The 21,112-nt window shown below is 49.0% G+C and overlaps 7 protein-coding genes across 7 annotated transcripts; 4 read left to right on the top strand and 3 right to left on the bottom strand.

Annotated features, from left to right (window-relative positions):
• Positions 1-49: 49 nt before the first annotated feature.
• Positions 50-3,542, bottom strand: N7479_001075 (cytoskeletal protein-binding protein SLA1; the record flags this gene model as incomplete). Its single annotated transcript, XM_057248772.1, has 3 exons — positions 50-75; positions 136-3,253; positions 3,345-3,542. 3 exons carry the CDS (start codon positions 3,540-3,542, stop codon positions 50-52), a joined length of 3,342 nt encoding a protein of 1,113 aa, XP_057113204.1.
• A 921-nt stretch (positions 3,543-4,463) lies between these two features.
• On the bottom strand, positions 4,464-6,035 carry N7479_001074 (PRKCSH domain-containing protein; the record flags this gene model as incomplete). Its single annotated transcript, XM_057248771.1, has 2 exons — positions 4,464-5,861; positions 5,922-6,035. 2 exons carry the CDS (start codon positions 6,033-6,035, stop codon positions 4,464-4,466), a joined length of 1,512 nt encoding a protein of 503 aa, XP_057113203.1.
• A 790-nt stretch (positions 6,036-6,825) lies between these two features.
• On the top strand, positions 6,826-7,935 carry N7479_001073 (pirin family protein; the record flags this gene model as incomplete). The annotated part of the gene is made up of 1 exon (XM_057248770.1): positions 6,826-7,935. The coding sequence occupies one exon, from the start codon at positions 6,826-6,828 to the stop codon at positions 7,933-7,935; it is 1,110 nt and encodes a 369-aa protein (XP_057113202.1).
• Positions 7,936-8,451: 516 nt separating this feature from the next.
• Positions 8,452-10,439, bottom strand: rad7 (uncharacterized protein; the record flags this gene model as incomplete). The annotated part of the gene is made up of 4 exons (XM_057248769.1): positions 8,452-9,479; positions 9,534-9,699; positions 9,838-10,308; positions 10,362-10,439. The coding sequence occupies 4 exons, from the start codon at positions 10,437-10,439 to the stop codon at positions 8,452-8,454; spliced, it is 1,743 nt and encodes a 580-aa protein (XP_057113201.1).
• Positions 10,440-11,183: 744 nt separating this feature from the next.
• N7479_001071 (DNA repair protein RAD16) lies at positions 11,184-14,114 on the top strand (the record flags this gene model as incomplete). The annotated part of the gene is made up of 2 exons (XM_057248768.1): positions 11,184-12,107; positions 12,159-14,114. 2 exons carry the CDS (start codon positions 11,184-11,186, stop codon positions 14,112-14,114), a joined length of 2,880 nt encoding a protein of 959 aa, XP_057113200.1.
• Positions 14,115-14,834: 720 nt separating this feature from the next.
• On the top strand, positions 14,835-16,732 carry N7479_001070 (C2 domain protein; the record flags this gene model as incomplete). Its single annotated transcript, XM_057248767.1, has 2 exons — positions 14,835-15,604; positions 15,658-16,732. 2 exons carry the CDS (start codon positions 14,835-14,837, stop codon positions 16,730-16,732), a joined length of 1,845 nt encoding a protein of 614 aa, XP_057113199.1.
• Positions 16,733-17,387: 655 nt separating this feature from the next.
• N7479_001069 (putative ARF GTPase activator (Csx2)) lies at positions 17,388-21,003 on the top strand (the record flags this gene model as incomplete). The annotated part of the gene is made up of 4 exons (XM_057248766.1): positions 17,388-17,451; positions 17,521-17,651; positions 17,716-19,568; positions 19,617-21,003. The coding sequence occupies 4 exons, from the start codon at positions 17,388-17,390 to the stop codon at positions 21,001-21,003; spliced, it is 3,435 nt and encodes a 1,144-aa protein (XP_057113198.1).
• Positions 21,004-21,112: the final 109 nt, after the last annotated feature.

Genomic DNA, 21,112 nt, shown 5'->3' with positions numbered 1-21,112 from the left:
AAACCAGGATTATATACGCCAGTCTAGTATGGGTGAACACAGAAGCAGATTAGAAGCCGAACGGATTAGTGGGCGCTGTTGACCGAGTTAGTTTCTGTTAATTTCTATCACCCGTAATGGTAAGAAAACACTTACTAGCTTGCGAAAGGTTGGCTCTGAGTCCAGTCGGTTGTGGCTCAAGCTTCTTATGGCCATCTGGCTTGACACCAAATCTGATGGATGGAGGCGGTCCGGTCTTCTGTGGCGACAGGGGAGTGGCTGTTGGTTGCTGAGGAATTGGCGGCACAGGGGACGGAGAGGCGTAGGAATGGTTGCCATAGCCATTGATACCAGTGGGTTGCGGTTGCAGTGCAGGAGGAAGGACAGAGTTAACACCAGTCTGCATTGGTTGTTGGAGTTGCCCGTATCCACTAAACCCTGTGGGCTGCGGCCCAAGACCCTGGAACCCAGTTTGTTGAGGGGGCATCTGGTTACCAAATGGCTGTTGTTGTTGTTGCTGCTGCTGGATACCGAATTGTGACTGGGGAGTAAACGCTGCGGGTTGTGGCATTAAGCCATTCTGCTGGTATTGGGTTTGACCAATAAATCCTGTCGCTTGCGGGTGCATCGCAGCTTGGTAACGCAACTGGTTCATTTCGCTCAGACTCTGGCCAGGAGGAGCAACCGGTGGACCCGCCTGGGGAAGGCCCGTCAGTTGAGCCTGCAATGGAGGGGGGCCAAAAGAGTTTTGCTGTTGCGAGAAGTTCTGAGGTGCGGACAGTGTGCGCTGCGGAGGCGGAGGCGGAGGCAGAAGTGAATTTTGTCCAACTGTCTGAGGGGCCTGAGGGCGTTGCCTGGCCTGTGCTTGGAACCCAGTCTGCTGAGGGCTGAAACCTTGTTGATGTTGTCCTATCTGTGCGACTTGTGCAAACAAGCTAGGAGTGGCACCCGTTTGTTGAGCCTGTTGTACAGACGGTGATTGCACGGTAGTGGCCTGCGGCTGTAGGGTAGGCATGGGCAGGGCAGGCTGTGCAGTAGGTTGGGCCGGTGTCGGCTGCAAAGGAGTTTGGAGCAATGTCAGATCCGCCATTGCGCCTGTTGGCTGAGGAACCTGAGCTGCGGCGGGTGGTGGGGTCGGGGTGGCCGCAGATGGCCTAGCAGGCTGCTTCGGTTGCTTCACCTCCCAAGCATCATCCTCAAATCCGGCTACAGCAGGCTTTTCAGCTGCCGCAGGGGGTGGTGGGCTCGCCGAGCTATCTGGTGATTTGGGTTCGTCTCCCACTCCGAACGCTTTGGGATCAACCTCTCCAGCTTGGACGTTTGGTGTTGGTCTGCCCCTGCGAGTATTGTTGCGCAACACACCACCGGGCCCGGAAAACAGACCACCTTGCCCTCCGTCCTCACCATTGCCGATGAATTCCTCACCGCCGAAACTGACGTTTCGAGGCTTGGACTTATCCGGGGTACGACCATATTTGGCATCCAAAACCTTCATCACTCGCAAGGTATCACCTTGGTTCAGACCTAAATTCTGAAGGATGTCAGATGTAATATCAGGTAGCACAGATTCGTCTATCGCGTCCTTGCTAAATGACTGTGCATATCGCTCACAGCGATGTGGCCCAACGCCAGCCTTAAGGAAGAAGTCAAACCAATCGTAATCGGAACGTTGCACAGAAGCCCCAGATTTGGAAACCCCGGATTTGGAATCCTTGTTAATAGCAATCCGTGGTCGGATGCTTGAAAGAGGTTTGTCCTCATCCAGCGAAACACCGGCGACTTTTTCCACATGCTCGAGGTCTTCAACGGACATCTTCGAGACAGGGACAGCAATCTTGATACCGTTCACCTTGTGAAGCTGGATCTTACCATCTTGGAGGCCTATGAACTGGGCTTCAACTGTGAAGTCCTTGGTCCGATCCGTCCATTTTCGCACTTTACTTGGATCAGGCTTCGACTTGATTTTGCTGTCGCGCTTGCTGTGGCGATCCAATGAATCCACGGAGTCCGTCCGTGACTTGCTTATCGAAAGTTTGGACAGCCGCATCTCCTCCATCCGGTTCTTTTCCACACTCGAAAGGCCTGGTTCGTTAGGAATTTGCGGCGCCTTCGGTATCAATCCCGTGACTTCGACATAGCTGCTGGGGACAACACCCTCCTTGTTGTTCTTTATTCGTCGCACCATCCACCACTCTTCGGACTTGGTATCATCGAGCACGATGACCTCATCCCCCACAGCTACTGTAACTTCATCCTCGCCCTGAGCCATGAAGTCATACAGGATCTGGCCTTTCTTTGGACCGCCGCCTTCTCCTGCCTCGAGCACCTCACGCAATCCTTCTGCCCGGTAGGCACCGGCGATCTCGCCGAGTGCTGCTGCAATCTCGTGGGCAGTGTCTTTGGCACCTGCATGAAAATCGATGCTCTTGCTAGGCCTGACAAGATCGACAAAGACATGCTTTCCTTCGATCGAGTAATGTGTGAGCTTCTCCGCACTCCATTCGTTCTGTCGATCATCGCCTTCAGGAGAAATAAATATGATTCCAGTAGCCATGTTGATTCCCAATGTAGTCGGCATCTTCTTTCTCTTGCCCATAACTTCAACCATCTCATTGATGTTGTAAATATGATAGCCGGAAGGCGATCGAGGTGTCATATCACCTGCCCGGTTGTAGGGGGGAGATGCTTTGACATGTGTACCCATAGCAGGGGCAACCTGCTGAGGACGGGGTGGTGGAGTTGGGTCAGGCGCATAACGGTTAATGGGCGAGGTTGCATGTTCTGAGGATGGTCGACGCGGCAGACTAGGCGGTGGTGACTCCTCACGTTCCTCTGTCTGATCGTACGATGGCCGGACCGGAAGACTAGGTGGTGGGGGCTCATCCCTAGCCGTCTCGATAGGGGCATGCTGCTTGTGGATGATACTAGCAATCGCAGCAGCAGCGGGGTTGTGAGACATTCCAACCAGAGAGCTGGCAGGCGATGCCTCGGTTTCTTCCGGGGCAGTCTGTGTCGGCCGCTGTGGGAGCGTCGGCGCGGCAGGCTCGGCTCGAACGGAAGATGAAGGAGGATAAATCGTTGCAGCGGAGACATCCTCAATAATTTCGATGTAATTCGACGGCGCAAATCCATACTCTGAGTTGATTCCAACCAACGTCCAATCCGGATCCGAGGTGTCATACACCATCAGCTTAGCATCTTCGGAGAAGGAGACCTCCTCGTCAGTCTGTCGCGTGTAGTCGAAGAGAGCTGTGGCTCTATGCGCTGGTCGCACCTATTTCATCTAATATCAGCAATTGTTCTGGCAGTGAGGCCTACGCCGGTGCACTCCATCGGTGGAGCTCCGCAACATCAACAGGACTCACCTCTTCGACATAGTTATTGGGGACTAGGCCTTCAGGTTCGTCCTCATCCTCCCGCCCAGCCTTCTTTTTAGCTCTCCACCAGTCGTCGTCCGCATTCTTTTCCAAAATGTAGAGGAGGTCGCCCTCATGAATCTCGAGTTCGCCCGCTCCCTGTGGCTGGTAGTCGTACACAGCCGAGTAGACACCAAGAAACCCCATATTGGAAACTTCTCGTGATCCTACGTCACCGATCAATTATGACGACAATCCGCTGCAAATGGCAGCGTCTCAACGTGCAACTCTAGGTTTCGCGGTGATATAGTTGGGGAAAGAACAGGGTGTAATTGGTGATGCTGGCCGTTGCTCGGTCAGCCTTGGCGCTCCTTAGTGGACAGAGCAGGGGGGATAAGTCGGAATACGGATCAGATGTCGGAGCGCGCGGAGTTAGACCAAATGTCTAGGCGCAAGGGATTGAGAGAGAAGAGAAAGGGGAAGAGAAGGCGGACGAGGTTGGATTAGGGAGACGGAGAGGGCGGGAAGGTGGGCCAGGGCGATAGGAGTTTACAGTCACGTTGCCTTAGGCTGGTGATTTTTTTGACATTTTCTTCAATTGATCCTTTTGCCTATTTTTTTTTTTTTCTTTTTCTAGTTATATTGCTATTCGTATTTTAATTCTTCTAATTCCCCGGCACACACTACTCTATCCAAAGCGTCCCTCGGCTCCGCAACTGAGGCAAATGACAATCTACGGGCGATAGTACGGAGGTATATGTATGTAGTTATCGCTTTTGATTCTCTCTTGATTAGTACAATAGGCTACCTCTAGGGCTACTTAGCCCTACGTTTATGTCAGATTGCAGCCAGATCGACTACATCTAGCCTTAGAAGGCCCCTGACAAAGATGCCTACCTAGGATTAAACGCGTATAAATATCTACTAAGTGTACCTATACAGTGGACGAAGCGTAGAATGAGTAAGTAGCCTTTTATAGTAAAACTAAGCCCCATGAGAATTCAAACGTATAAGGTATGTAGACTGTGTATGTTTCCACAGCTAGGTCAATTGCACACAAACCACGATATCATTCATTTGAGACTTGAAAAGTGAAATATCAAAATATACAAGATCTACTATACAATGTCATAGTTCATCTTTAAAAGTCTCCTTGCTGCCCTCGCTATTTTCGGGCTTGTTCGAGGAGGGATTTTTCTTTTCAGCCGATTCTGTTTCCTGCTTCTTAGATCTTTGACCAGCGGAATTTTCAGATGCCTTGTTTTCGTGTAGTTTCTCTGGAGACAGCTTGTCGCTCCAGGTGTCTTCCTCGTCTTCTTCAAGGACGCCTTGGAACTTAATCACACCGTTGCTTTCCACAACCTCTAGCGTCCAGTCTTTGCCGTCGGCTTGTTCTTCCAATAGATTCTTCATCTCTTCCAGTTTCTCCGGGTCGATGTCGTACTTTTTCAGAACCTGCTTGGACATTTTCCGAATCTCGCCATTCTCACGTTTCGCAACCACCTCCACTCGCTCCTCGCCTGCGGATGCCACACGCCCCTTTTCAATTACCTTGCCCTCCATGCCAACAAGTTTGCGGCCTCCAACTTCGATTCCTCCGATAATCGGGCGCTCGGATTGGGCGACATCCGCATCCGCATCCGCACCTGTAGCTGTATCGGCCAGTTGGCTGGACGTGTACCACTCTTTGATAGCTTCCCACTTGGTGACTTCGTCGGGCATCAGGATTTCACGGCACTCGATGGTGTGTACCTCATCCTGCCGTGGCGGTAGAAAAGCAACGTCGTCACATAGTCGAGGGGTATAGATCACCATTAGGTAAGAGCACGTGGTGAGCTCCTTGATCCAACCGATGTGATCTGTCGATTGTGGGTGACAATGAAACTGCACTTCAACCTTGCGCTCGCGCCCCGTTAGATCACATTTGGTCCCGCCACGCAGGTGCTGGACCAAGTACCGCGAGCCACCCTTGGTGTGAAGCTCTGCCACATCCGTTCTAGAAGATTGTTTCTCTTCCCCGGCCTTGTCACCAATAAATCTTCCCAAGACAAAGGAATGCGTTGTAGTGTCTTCGATGGGTGGATAATTGGGGACGCCGCGGCCAGCGGGGAGCGCGTGAAACTGCTTGATCTGCTTCTGATAACAGAAGGAGTAGGACCACCAGCCAGAGAAATAGTACATACATCTCCCTTCCATTTCACGTAGGAGTTCCAGACCACGATCTGTTGCGCGAGCCAGTTCCTTCTGCTCCTCGGCCTTGTTATTCTCCTTGTCTCTCGTCGTATTATGGTCGTCATTCATGACACGCGGGATCTGACAGAGGAGTCGCCGGTCCTCGAGTATCATTTCTTCGTAGGTGAATAAAGATCCAGTCACATGTTCGTGGTGGCTGGTGAAGTCTGTTTTATCCTTGCCTATGTAAACTTGGGGGTTGTTCTGGTCATTGGGGCTAGGGCTGGCTTGGGACTGGAGCAATGCTTCAGCTTGAGATTCAAGCACATACTCCTCGGGGAATGTTATTTGGTACTTTGAGCAATATCCAATGTTAGGCTTGCTTCAAATTAGTGCAAGGAAGATTCAACCTACCTGGGGATAAGCCAGAATATCGTCATTTATGTTGAACGGCTTTTTATTTGCCCACACGCTGGACACAGCACAAGCCAATACCAGCCACGGAGACAGGCTTGCTGAGCGACCCATCTCTTTGAACAGATCAGATTAGAACTCAGTCAGGCAGAACGACAGTGGAGCCTGGGGTTGTGGAAGTCGGGTATCGTGAAGCTTCCCCGCGAAAGACGGTTGTCGCAATAAGCTTCAATTCGGCAATGTTAAAAGTAAATCAATCGCATATGGGTATCAGTGTAGTTATTTAAGAAAGAAGCAATCAATTTTGGAATGAACCAAATGCCTATGTTGTACACAATAGGCAGTCCACGCACGTCAGGTTTGGCAGTGGAGAGCGGCATCTGCTCCGTGGCCTTATCTGATAACGTCTAATCTACTGTCTACGGCCCGGGTGTAGTACTTGGAACACTTGGAAGCAGATTTACAGTATATTGCAGAATATATGGAAACAATACTTCTTGTTTTAAATATTGGGCAATATTGGCTGTATTTAAACACGCATATACTCATGCTTATATCCATGTAACTACTTAGCTTATGTGCTCCGTATAGATCCTCAATTGTCAGGTCACCTGATTTGAGATGCTGAACTCAGCATTAGTACCTCATTTATCAGGTATTTACACTAACCACACATGGTTAGCTTTTTGCTTAGCGGCTGCTGACGGGGATGTTGGTAATAAAGCATAGCCATTTCATTGGCCGGACCGGGGCTGACTGATGTCTTGCAAAGCATTGGGGATAGGTAGATACGACATAGAGTATTTATGAGATTGACTAAAGCTGACAGAATTTCCTTTCCATGCAGATCATTCTACTCTTTTCAATCGCTTCCTTTCGCATATAAATAACCATCGTCTCATCCATGAAACTACTTCTACCACTCTTAATTTGCATCACAGGAATCCTCCTTGCCTATAACCCCACTATCAAAGACTCTTTTCTCACATTCATCCAGCAACAAGCTCCTAGTCTATCACAGTACATTCCGTCAAAAAATTTCGTCAATCAGACGAACCACCACCTCAACCTAGAAACCGCGACTGCTATATTCTTCCCCATCACAGACATGTCCGTTCCTCGCGCAATCCGGCAGGCATTCCTTGCCATTGAGCAAGCAGAAGGCGCAGGTGCCCGTGTGCGCCGCTCAATTGGAACAGCCAAGCTCCGCAATTTTAGTCCGTTCCTCATGCTCGACCACTTCACCATCGGCAAGGGCGCCGGTTTCCCGGACCACCCCCATCGCGGCCAGGAGACCATCACCTATCTGTTGTCCGGCGGCGTTGACCATGAAGACTTCGCCGGTAACAAGGGCACCATCGGACCTGGCGATCTGCAATTCATGACTGCAGGCCGTGGCATCATGCACGCCGAGATGCCCCACGAGAACGAGGACGGTAGCCCCAATGTCGGTATGCAGTTGTGGGTCGATCTGCCCCAGAAGCTGAAGTTCTGTGAGCCTCGTTACCGGGATTTGCGCGCTGAGGAGATCCCTCTCGCCATGGTTGATGAGGGCCGCGTTAAGATTAAGGTCATCTCGGGCCAGTCACATGGTGTTGACTCTGTGCGCGACTTGGCTTACACCCCTGTCTGGATCTTTGATATCACAATCCAGCCGGGCGGCCGTATGTCGCAGCCTCTGCCGCAAGGATGGAACTCATTTGCCTACACTTTGGCCGGTGAGACTGTCTTTGGCTCGAATGATTCCACTCGCATAGTGAAGGAATTCACAAACGTCGAATTCGAGCAGAAGGGTGACTTTGTTGAACTTTCTGTCCCAGATAATGCCGAAAGGGACTCACGCATCTTCCTTGTGGCTGGCCAGCCTCTAGACCAAAAGGTTGTTCAGTATGGACCTTTTGTGTTGAACACTCAGGAGGAAGTTTACCAGGCGATGCTCGATTACCAGACTGCCTCCAATGGATTTGAGAGAACTCGAGGCTGGCAGAGTGAGATTGGAAAGCGAATGGGATAAAACATCATGGATGTTATCAATTGGTTTGCATTTTCTTGTGATATACGAGGTTACGTACATTATAGTGTTTGGCGTAAAGACATATGATATTGAATGAATGAGATCCTTTGTATGAATGCCTCAGCGAGTCCCGAGTAATTGGTATTATGTATATTATACATAATATCTCATCCATATTATACATGAAAAGGTCATTTTGTAGAAACTTTGCTTTTCACCGCGCTTATTCTCCTTGTGGTTACAACATCGAGAAAGAGGCACTACAGTGCTAATATAATGTCTCTAACCTTTTTTTTTTGTAATATCATCTTGGGCGAAATGTATCATATTATTGAAGTCCTACGTCAGCAAGGACAGAGCTACTCCAAGAGGCAAGTAGACGAAACCAGATTAACCTGCAATTTTCTCTTTTTTTTTTTTTCTTTCAATTTTTTAGATAAATATGCTCATATCACGATATCGCTAAACTACATGAGAAGGGGGTGATTATTCCGTCGATCCACCGTGATGTGCCACTTAAATTGTCTCGGTCTGGGTGATTCCGTCGATTTTGATACTCGCTCCCACGGTGCCGATCAGAGCAAGTCCCCTGGGGATATGGACGTCGCGAATCTTGAAACAAGCAAAGACAACCAATCTTTGGAGGGCCGGACAGCACCGGAAGATGCACTGCGTAAGGTAGTCATCCATGACAGTGCTAAAAGAAATGTCAAGATATTTGAGGTTGGGATAGATCTTGCCTTCTGCAAAAACCTGTTCGAAGGCTTTGTATGAAACATGACGGCACGATGCGATGTTCAAGTGTTGAATCTTCGAGCCCGAATGTTCCATAAGCGCAATGAAACTGTCGGACGCAAGCCCAATAGGCTCCTCTGGGCCAGTAGGATTCGTCATGTCCACATCCCGGAGGGAGTTCAAGTCGACATAGGTAAGGGCCGGGTTAGACCAGTCTGTGAAGAACGCAGCTAACCCTTTATCAGTGAAGGTCGAGTTCAGGGTAAGACGAAGCTTGGTCAGATGGCAGCAATGCTCATGGATATGCTGTAGGAGTCGGTCATCAGCCGACTCGAATTCCTCCAAAGAGATAGTTTCCAGCTGATGACCAATGCTTCCCATGATTTCAAGCAGAAGCTCAGTCTTAGTCTCGGTCTCGTGCAGAAAACGCAGCGACAGATGCTGAAGCGACTTAAGCGTCGAAATTCCCTCAAGCATCTCATTGTCGACTTTGTGTAAAAATTTCAGTTTCAGTCGCCGAAGGTTGGGACAATGAAGACACATCAGTCGAGCGGTTTCGTTGTCAAAGGCATCATCCAGGTTCCACAGTTTCAAGCTCAGAAAACGATGACCAAGTTTCATGAAAAGTTGGCGCCAACAGGCATCGGTCACAAGGTTTGGCCCATCCAGATGGAGATCTTTAATCTGCATATCGCGCTCTATCATATAATGGAAGATCTGGTCCTTCATTGGAGTGGTGAACCGAAGGTTGACCCTCGTAAGACGAGGCATGGAAGCCAGGATCCTGTGGTAATCATCCGTATCGAGTTCTAGCCACTGTTAGACTTTCTTTACTTCAAAGATAGAAATTAATTTTTACTTACTAGCGCAATCAAACAGGTCGATGGATGTGTATTGAGGTCGTAAGAACAGATCTAAGGTCCGTGAGGTCACGGCCCGCCTTCTAGACAAGATCTGACCGAGACGTAACAGTAATGACGGAGGTAGATCACCGAAGTCCTCAATATCATGGATATAATCTGCCACTTTCTTAGAAAATGGTTAGCATGCATTCATTGGTCAATGCAGGGGAATTTGAATGCCATGGAGATACCTTGATGCAAGTTTCCAGCAGAGTCTGGGTGCCATGAGGAGTCAGTCCATCAAGTAGATTAGCTTGGTTCTGACGTCGTCCAATTCCAGGGGCACGCTTCTTTGCGGGGGCTTTTTCTCATCGGCCTTTTGCTTCTTAGAGCAATCAACGCAAAGCAAGCCTCCATTTGAACCAGCCTTGCTGTAGGGAGTCACGGTGAAACGCTTGTCACAGATCTCACAGTTTGCAAGCTGACCTGGCTTTGGTCGGTTCTTTGCTTCGTGGATCTGCAGCGCAAGGAAGTCATCGTCGTTGTCATCATCATCGCAATCACCAGTAAGGCGAGCCTTTCGTTTAGCAAACTCCTTAGAATTTTTGATCCTTGCAATGGCTTGCTCGCGCTTGCGCTTTTTGATCGGGTCCTCTGGTGACTCCAAGACTGATGGAGACCTAGATTCTTCAGCTGCATTGGATGATTCTTGCTGTGCTTGGTCAGGCTGGCGCTGTGCCTCGGCTTGCCGGCGGTCCCAATCATCCCGAATTTGTTGGGCTGAGATATTATTTGACTAAACCCAGTAAGCCAAACCAGAACCATCCAGGTAAAGAGAGATTAACATACAGCAAGATAGTCAGTCAAGGCAGAGCGTCTAGAGTTACGGTTAGTCCCTGAGGGTGAATTGAGGTGGAACCAAAACATACGGGCCCCGAATGCCCTGAGACTGACTTGGCTGTCTCAGCTGCCTTGCTCGTCTCCTTCCTGTCCTTTGTAAAGTCAGCTTGAATACAATCATATAGGATAAAACTACTAGGTACTCACATATTTGAAGACTACCTGAGGTACTTGTAAAAGTGAGGCTCAAAGTCGGTCTGGGCCCGAGTCACTGGACCCGTGGCGATTTCGCGTTTCACTTAACGCGGTCTTATCTGAGATAAGACACGGGGGATATGGGGGATAAGGGGAATGTACACTGGGGGAATACACAGAAGGAGAGATATGGAGAGACTTTGAAAAGTTGCTGCTGATGATTACTGAAAATAAATATTTTGCCACCAGAAGAAAAAAAAAACCGAAAAAAAAGAACAACTAGTAAAGGGAAATCGGGGGATTCCGAGGAAAATTTCTGGTTCAGGCACCTGCTGCCTCTCAGACTTCATCCTCTTCTCTTCTTTCTCTTGATTACCTGGATTCCATCTGATTCCTATACTTTCATTTATTTTCATCTCTATTTTCTCGGCTTATTTCATCTCATCTCCTCTCTTAGCAAGTATTTCATCATAACACAAACAAGTGAAGCCGGCTTTCCCAGGTAGATCCCACATCCCCCTTCGTGTCACTTCCCCTATATATTCTTCAAACCTGGCTAATAAGATCCATTGTTACAATTTAGCACCCTCCATTCAAACCCTGTCTTTTTGCCTCTCACTAGATCCGCTCAGTTTCATGATGAGGCACAATCTGAGACCCAGAGCCACAATACCTGACTCGGACGACGATTCACAATTTAGTGAACCGACATTGAGGAATTCATCTCCCCTCCGTCGATCAAGTCGATCGGGACCTCTAAGAGCCAGTGGTTCATTTCTTCCTCAATCTCCCCCTCGCGTTATCCAAGATTCTGAGGCAGATGAGGATGACTATCTCGATCTATCGGACTCGGTGGCACCAGACAACTCTGCTTCGGACAAACTTGCGGTGGTCGTGCCCGTGAAAAATGAATCGCCCACTGACTCCAATTCTCGTAGTTCCCTCGGGAATCTGTCCACAGGCTACAGTACCCCAGCTACTAGTGTTGGTGCTGCGGTTACTGAACCTGACACCAACATTGCAGCCAAAAATTCAACGCGTATCAATGCGGCTGATCGCGTAAAGAAACTACAATCGAGCGCATTATCCCTAGGGGCTTTACAAAGAGGAAGAAAACGATCCGTGGCTGTTTTGGCCGAGGGTGATGATACCTCTGATGTTCCACTAGCCCATGCTCCTAAAAGAAAGACGGTAGAACGACCTATGGGTGGTCTATCTGTCCAAACTGATCTTGAGGCTGCTGATACCGCTCTGGCCCATGCCCTTCAAATGGACGAATATAAGTACCCACGTCCGACAACGGAGCAACGTTTGCTCGTAGACAAATTCATTGATGCACATTTGGAATACGACTCGGACCCAGATTCTAGGCCAGTGTTCTTCTCTCCGTTGAGCCCTGAGCCACCAGGCTTGCTTCCTTTTGGCGTTGCTGGTTCGGATACTTCAGATGATCCACTAGAGGGCGGATCTCCCAGTTATCTTGAGGAAGGCCTCGATGATATTCACGACTCTGAAGCAGATCTGCCCCCAACCTGGGAAGAGCAGCGGAAAGCTCGTCGTGTAAGCCGGGTTCTTTCCCCATATGCCCTTACATAACTAATCATCACCTAGGCAGAAAAAGACCGAAAGAACCTTGTGAATAAGCATCCCACAATCGGGACCATGTGGGATGTGCTCAAAGCACAGCCGATTATCCAACCAGCGGAAGCCAAGCAACCCGCCTCGATAACTCGCAAACTCAAGCCGTTTCAACTAGAGGGTTTGAATTGGATGGTAGCACAGGAAAAGACTCAATATAAGGGTGGTTTGTTGGGTGATGAGATGGGCATGGGAAAGACCATCCAAGCAGTTTCACTCATCATGTCCGATTTCCCCCAACCCGACCCGACTCTCGTCCTCGTGCCACCGGTCGCTTTGATGCAGTGGGTATCCGAGATCAAAGAATACACAGATGGCAAGCTGAAAGTCTTGGTCTATCACAATTCTGACGCGAAAACCAAAAAGTTGACACGAGCTGAAATTCGCAAATACGATGTCATCATGATTTCCTATGCAAGTCTCGAATCCATTTACCGCAAGCAGGAGAAAGGCTTCTCTCGCGGTGCAACGATGGTCAAAGCGGACAGTGTCATCCACGCAGTTCACTATCACCGCCTCATTCTTGACGAGGCGCATAGTATCAAATCGCGTACCACGGGCGTTGCCAAGGCGTGTTTTGCCTTGGAGGCTAATTACAAATGGTGCCTATCGGGCACGCCCGTACAGAATCGGATTGGAGAATTCTTTTCCCTTCTACGCTTTCTACAAGTGAAGCCATTCGCATGCTACTTTTGCAAGCAGTGTGACTGCGAACAACTCCAGTGGACCTCGACTAAAGAAGGCCGCTGCACTGAATGCTCTCACACTGGGTTTATGCATATTTCAATCTTCAACAAGGAGATTCTCAACCCAATCATCGAGGGGAAAACTCAGCAACAACGTAAAGATGGTCTCGACAAGCTCCGTCTCATCACCGATCATATCATGCTCCGTCGGATGAAGCAACAGCATACAACCTCAATGGAGCTCCCACCTAAACGTATCACGCTGCACAATGAATTTTTCGGTGAGATCGAGCAAGATTTCTCACGAAGCATCATGACGAACTCAACAAGAAAATTCGATACCTATGTCAGCGAGGGTGTCATGTTGAACAACTATGCCAACATCTTCGGTTTGATCATGCAGATGCGTCAGGTTGCCAACCATCCCGATCTCATTCTGAAGAAAAAAGCTCAAGTAGGGTTCAACATTGCTGTGTGCTGCGTCTGTGATGAGCCTGCAGAAGATGCCATTCGGTCTCAGTGCCATCATGAGTTCTGTCGCCAATGCGCCAAAGACTATATCCAATCTTTCCAGGACGATAGCAAGCATGTTGACTGCCCACGGTGTCATATCGCTCTTTCTATTGATTTGGAACAACCCACCCTTGCCGAATATGAAGAATCTGTCAAAAAGAATTCCATCATCAACCGCATCTCCATGGAGAGTTGGACCTCGTCCACGAAAATCGAGATGCTCCTCTACGAACTCTTCAAGGAGCGAAGCAAAAGCCATACGCCTAAATCCATAATATTCTCCCAATTCACATCCATGCTACAACTGGTTGAGTGGCGGCTACGCCATGCCGGATTCAATACCGTTATGTTGGATGGATCAATGACCCCAGCACAGCGACAAAAGTCCATTGAGCATTTCATGACTAAGCCCGATGTTGAGGTTTTCTTAGTCTCTCTAAAGGCGGGTGGCGTGGCACTCAACCTGACGGAAGCCTCCCGAGTTTTCATTATTGACCCATGGTGGAATCCCGCGGCAGAATGGCAAAGCGCCGATCGCAGTCACCGAATTGGCCAGCAGCGGCCTTGTGTGGTCACTCGGCTCTGTATCGAGGACTCGGTCGAGTCGCGAATCATTCAACTTCAAGAGAAAAAAGCCAATCTCATCCGGGGTACCTTGAATAAGGATCAAGCGGCGGCACTGGAAAAACTGACTCCGGAGGACATGCAGTTCCTCTTCCGAGGAACCTAGAGAATCCACCTTTACATGCCAAGTTCCCCAATACGCCACATTCGTCAGTTCCTATCCCACGAACGCAAGGACTCATGGAGCTGGTCCTTATTTTATTTTTTATTTATTTATTATTCTTATTATCACCCACATGATCCTTATGACCTTGCATTGATTTCTCTATATTAGAACAAGAATAGTTGGCTACTTATGTGGCCTTGCCACGTCATTTTTGATAGTACGTTTGACAATCTTTTCAGTGGTCCTCTAGTAGTCTTTTTAGATGTCTCTTCAGATGTCTCCTTGCCAAGTCTGTATTTTGATAGAAAAATAAGGAAATTTTCCTATCTATATGGATATTGTACACAACATAGGCGGTTAAGACATGATGAATATATAGGGTTGACCACCAAATCAAGCACGAAAAGCATTTGAACTGTTTCAAATGAGACCATAATAACCCTATTCAGGTACTCCAAAGTAGTCAAGGTATTCAAGGTAGTCAAGATACTCCAAAGTACCCCAAAATACTCCAAAGTACTCAGTACTCCGTACTCTGTACAGTGATTTCTTGGCAAATATAATCTCTGTTGCCTGGTCTCATCATTTCCTTAATAGGATTAGGTACTTCATTTGTAAGGCTGAAAGCTTGGCTTCTCTACCTTTTTTCTCTTCCCCTCTTCCCCATGGCTATTGATATTCTTAACTTGATTCTTATCTTTAATTTTGTTCATCTAGGCCATGGATGATTCCCAACCCCGATCATTGCCTGTCCATCCCATTGACAAATATGGCCCCAAATTCGTCGAGAAGGCTGACAAGATACATCACCGGGTCACTATGAAGGAAGAATCAAAGCCTGCCGGAGGCTTCGATGCCACTCCCATTCCCCATGCCCCGCCAGGCTATACCCTCAAAATTACATTCCATCGCGCAGAGGAGCTTCCCATCGCGGATTTTGGCAGTTTCTCCTCCGATCCGTATGTCTCCGCCCATATGATAGTCGACCTGCCAAAACGCCATAAACAAGACCCCGTCATGCGCTTTCGCACCCCGACCGTACACAAGGACATGAACCCGAAATGGGAATGCGAGTGGATTGTTGCAAATGTCCCCGCTTCGGGGTTTCAATTGAAATGTCATCTCATGGACGAGGACCCCGCGGATCATGATGATAAGCTGGGAATCGCTTTCATCGATGTTCCTACCCTCTCGGAGGACTGGGCAGGTTTCAAGGAGAAGTCCTTCAAGGTTAAAAAACGATTCGGGAGCAAGCGTGTCTACGTCTTTACTAATGTCTCTGCTTTTGCGACTGGTCACCAAAAGGAGTCTTGGTTAGTAGTCAGTATCGAATGCCTCGGCAAGACTCCTGGCACGGAGGGGGGTCAGATATACACTATCGGCCCCAACCTTTGGTTTAAGCATTTTTCTCCTATGATCGGGCGGCTGGCTGGCATTAAAGATCACGTTCAAAGCACAGATGGTAGTGGCAAGTCTATTAGCCGTTATAAGTGTGTCTTCCTTTCCATTCAACCTAAGCCTTTTATATACTGACCCCAAATAGTTTCCAGGCTATTCAGATGCAGCTTACAGGCCCCGTACCTGCAGAGCTATACCATCGCTATGTAGAGTTCAAGCCATTCGTAGCGGGGATGTTCCAGTCGCAGAGTCTACGCGGGCGTATCTTGCATAAAGCGCTCCATCACCAACACCAGCGCATCTACAATTTCGACCGCACTACTTTGCATGGGTCCGTCCAGACGCCTTGCCGTGAATTCGCCCAGAAGTTTCTGGAGTTTGCGCACTATGGTCAGGGTGGACGGATCTTCACCTACGTGCTCACCTTGGACGGACAATTCCGATTTACCGAGACCGGCAAAGAATTTGGCATCGATATGCTGAGCAAGCACACTATGCACAGTGACGTGTCTATCTATATTGCGTACTCAGGTGAATTCTTCCTTCGGCGGCGCAAACACCGTCATCGCTGTAACTCCTCAGAAAGGCGTGCGGAGCGCGCAGTGAATGCGGAAAGTGCAGAGAGTGCAGAGTCTGACACGGTGCCTACGCACAAGTTTCCCGTGGAGGAAGATGAGGACCACAATGAGGGCGAGGATCTGGACCAAACCGAAGAAGGGATTCCTATCTCGACCGATCCAGCGGACTACGAACTCTTTATTGATAACGACAGTGGAACCTATCGTCCGAACGCAGAGAAGCTACCACTTCTACAGGAATTCATATCCTCCAACTTCCCCGGTCTCCACGTTACGACTCTGGACTGCCAGGCGGATGCGGAACGAATGGGAAAATTGAAGGACGGGCAGCGTGAATTTAAGAAGAATCAAGGCAATATGATTACGTTCCTACAGCAAAGTAGCGCGTCTTCATTGTCAATCTCCAGTTCGGAAGAGGATGAGCTCAACGAGCGCAGTGGCCAATCCAAGCAACGGGGAGATCTTTCCCGACGAGTCCACGAGATGCGCGATCTACGAGGACAGGTGATGCGATGGGTAGAAGCGGATGAAAAGCCCGGTGGCCATAAGCACAGGCATCGGTACTTCTCTAGTCGTGAGCGCCCCGTATCGCCTGGTGTGATCACCACTGATCATAATGGGAAAGGTCAACTCGCGACTTGAGACTTGACACCCTAATTTTTCTCTTCTCTTCTTTTCCTTTTTCCTTTTTCTTTTCTTTTCTGCTTTTCGGGTCTCGGGGGCCACGAGTCTTCACGATGTTTACGAATAATTCTTGATACCAGACTGTTTCGTTGATTTGTATGGTTAGTCCTATTAATATGAATATTTTTAGAAGGTATATACGTTTCTGAATGTATTTATAGCATTTTTTGTGTCATAAGCAAGGCTATGGTCATAACTAGTATATATGTAAGTTGGATATTATTCCCCTCCCTTGTTAAATACTACTCAAGTCCAAACTAAAGGATAATTAAATCACATATACCTTTATAATGGATATAAATATAAATTCAATCTAAGTCTAAATACTTGAAGACCTTTTTTTTTTTTTTTTCAAAAAAGAAGCTTTAAACTAAAATCAATCCATATATGGGGGTGGTTACCTACGCATTTATCCGATCACTCTCGCCCCCTCCTTCAGATCTCTGAGCTCTCTCTCTCATCCCTTAGACACACCACTGAATGATTAATCAGTCTCTTTGCACGCCTCAATACAAAGGCCATCCGACTGCAAGTTTGCAGACCGTCGATGGCCAACAATTGGTCCCGCTACTTCGGTCCCTTTCTCGCGCCGTGATCTGATCCTTTTGCCATCATGGGGAATGTTGCCAGCCGCCTCGACGATGCGGGGAACTTGTTTTTCAAGGATCAGAATCGCTGTAAGTTCAAATCATCGGATCAGAAACACTTGTCGTTTCTCGATATACTGATGAAATTTTTGTGAATAGTCTCGATCGCATCGGTCACGATAAGCAACTCACGACGTCGTCTTTTGACTCTATCCCCCAACGCGTTCCCTGCGGCGAGGTTCGCAGCCAAGCGCGATGTCGGCGATGACACTCCGATCGAATATATTCAGGTACGCAGTGCCCAACAGCCTGGATGCGTGGAGGTCATCTGGCTAACAAGACCAAACACAACAGGACCCGGATACCCCCTCCTCCGCTCCAGTTCCGACGTTCATGCTACGCTTGTCGAACGACGAGGAGCTAATCTTCAAATTCACCTTCATCATTCGTCAGACACAGACTGGAAATGCTCCAAACTCCGTCAATGGTGTCTCAACAACTATGCCCGAGGTGGCAGACACCAGTCTCACGGGTCTCACGTTCGCTCACGCATCCAACTCCAAGGAACTCGATAATCTAATCACAAGAGAGTTCCATGCGAACCCCAACCTTCAGAATAATTCTAATGTCCAGCTGATCGGAGATTATTCTACTGGGGGCAGCCCGTCTGTGTCGTTCGAATGGTCATGGAGATGGAAACCTCCGAAAGCAACAGAGGACAAAGGCGGAGGCTGGCGCAACAGCTGCAGCTTCTTAGACTACGACCAAAGAACAAACCGCCTTAACACTCTCGCCCATTTTTCCTTCTGGGTGCACAACTCCAATCGTCCACTACCGAGTCCTCAGATCTCATCACCAAACTTAGAGTTACCCGTCTTCCCGCGCTCTCGTATTTCATCAACTCAATCCGTCCTATCTTACTATAGCGATGCCGAATCCACACGCCCGGTCCCCTCCACTGTTTCGCCTGAGCTAGCGGAGAAGTCTCTTCCGCTCCCTCCTCCGCCGTCCGTGCCCCCTCCCCCACCACCAGCCAAGGTGGATCTCCCACATTCGCGAGCAGGTGATGAGATGAGCGGGGTAGAGGATGGGCCCTTGTTCCGAGCGACTATGAAAGCGCTAGAAGCGAAAACAAGCAACATGCGAAGCAAAATAAAAAAAGTGCTCAAGAAAGCTGAGAGCGCACAGCTAGCGCAAACCAGTTGCAACGAGGCCATGGAAGCGTTCATAGGCTCATTGAATGATGCGTCCACGTCCAATGCAAATGCCATTCAACCTGCGTTAGATCATTACTTCGAGAAGATCGCTCGGCAGATTTTGAAATACGAGCAGCTCAACACGATGCAACTTCAGAAGCTCGTGATTGATCCTCTGGTCAAGCTATATAATAACGATATCAAACAAGCAGAAGCCAAAAAGAAGGAGTGGGACGAAGAGAGCCGCGACTATTATGCATATGTTAGTCGGTATCTTGGCCAGCGACAGGATTCGCTGAAAGAGAAGAAGCGTGCTGAAAGTGATACAAAGTATCAAATCAAACGGCGGAATTTTGAACTGAGACGATTTGATTATTCTTCGTTTATGCAAGATCTCCACGGAGGTCGCAAAGAGCAAGAGGTTCTCTCACATCTCACCAAGTATGCAAGTTGCCAGGCCAAGAACTTCCTGTTAGCCGCCAAAAATGTCGAAACAATGACCCCCCAACTAGATGCCTTAATTCACGAGGTGAACCAGGCCGATAAGGAGTTTCAATTCCAGCGTACAGAACGTGAAGAAAAGCGCCGGGCTCTGGAAAATGGCAGTAACCCGTATCTTGAGCCCGATGCAGTGACCGGTACGACGAGTGTACCTACTATCCCTCCTGGAACTTCCAATGGCGTCCCTTCTGTTGAGGTTGAACTTGGTCGGGCTGATAGCACAGGCTCCCAGCTTCGAGGGGTCATTAGCAACAGCTCTTCAATTTCGTCTCAAGTAAATGCAGGATCGGTTGCATCTGCTACGGGAATCAGTGCACCTGCGTCAAACTCGACGGCGGTTGGTACTGCGGGCCAGAATCGCTTCAAAGGTATCCGAGATCTCGAGGAACCAAACAGTCTTGGATCCGATCGAACCAGTGGCCAACAGCGAAAAGAAGGCCTCCTGTGGGCACTGTCCCGTCCGGGGTCTCACATCGATCCCAAGGGAATCAACAAACAGGCGTGGCACAAGTAAGTACGAGCGGCATGAATGGTCGATCAAACTTCTAACTTTCTCAGATTTTGGATTGTCTTGGATCAAGGAAAATTATCCGAGTACAGCAACTGGAAACAAAAGCTAGATCTACACATGGACCCCATCGATCTGCGTATGGCGTCCGTTCGTGAAGCTCGAAACGCGGAACGACGGTTCTGTTTTGAAGTGATCACACCCCAGTTCAAACGTATTTACCAAGCCACATCTGAGGACGACATGTCAAATTGGATCAGGTCAATCAACAACGCGCTACAGAGTGCGGTTGAAGGCCAAGAGACCCCACCTCCCTCCGCATCTAGGAATGATATCCCGGCTAGTCGGGATATCGGGTCTGCTTTAACAGGGAAAAGCTCGTCGGTGTCTGGCCACCATTCCTATTCCTCCTCTAGCTCTAGCAACAACGCTGGCGTTTTCCGCCGAACAACAGTCGGCGCCCGCCCGGGCTATGTCCGTCATGATAGCAACAGCTTTGAAGAGAATCCCGCAAAGCTACTGCAGGTTGTACGGGATGCGGACCAAGGCAACAACTGGTGTGCTGATTGCGGATCATTGTCCAAGGTTGAGTGGGTGTCCATCAACCTCGGAATCATTCTCTGCATTGAATGTAGTGGAATTCACCGCTCTCTGGGCACGCATATATCCAAGATCCGCTCTCTCACATTGGATGTACATTCCTTCTCAAACGATATCGTCGAAATTCTCCTGCAGATTGGCAACCGCGTCAGCAACATGATTTGGGAGGCGACCCTAGATCAAACTCTCAAGCCAAGTGCCAGTTCTACACGAGAGCAGCGGTTGAGATTCATCACCGCCAAATATGTTGATCGAACGTACGTTGAGAATCTACCTTCACCACGTTCTCGCTTCGCGACACCTGATGAAACACTTCTCGCGTCGATCAAACAGAACGACATCCAAGGTGTCCTCTATGGCCTCGCCCTACGCGGCAATGTAAACATAACCGATCGCTCTCGCAACACCCACGCAACCTTCCTAGCCCTTGCCGCAGCCGATCCTGCGTCCCCAGGCCCCCCGCCGACCACTCTAGTCGCCAGGTCTAACGCAAAGGCCATCCCGTTTCCTATCGCCGAGCTGCTAGTCCAAAACGGTGCCGAGATCCCGCCACAACCCCCCTCCATCCCTCTCTCCCCCGCAGCCAAACTCTACCTCAGCCAACGGACCGCCCGCACATCTGCTTTTAGCGTGCCTCCACCGCCACTAGGTGGAAAATCCTCTGCAAACGATACACTAGGCTCTCTCCCAACTATCCGCAGCAAGGAATCTTCCTCTTCATCAAACACTCCAACTCTCGCAGAGAGCAAAGACAAAGATAGAGAGAAGCTCTCCAAGAGAGGAAGCGCTGGTGCCCGTTTTGCGGGGAAAGTGGCTTCACTTGGAATTGATCGATAAAAGGGCTTATCCTCCGCGCTTTATCTTGTCTATATTCCCCGTCATAGCACATCAGCCGCGCCACCCATAATCGTAATTATATCAGTGTTTAATGAGATTCCGCATGAAA

The sequence above is a fragment of the Penicillium vulpinum genome (genome assembly GCF_028829585.1).
Source record: "Penicillium vulpinum strain IBT 29486 chromosome Unknown utg000001l_segment0_segment0, whole genome shotgun sequence".
Lineage (NCBI taxonomy): Eukaryota > Fungi > Ascomycota > Eurotiomycetes > Eurotiales > Aspergillaceae > Penicillium > Penicillium vulpinum.
The sequence above is the reverse complement of the archived record's forward strand: the minus strand, read 5'-3'. Positions and strand labels throughout refer to the sequence as shown.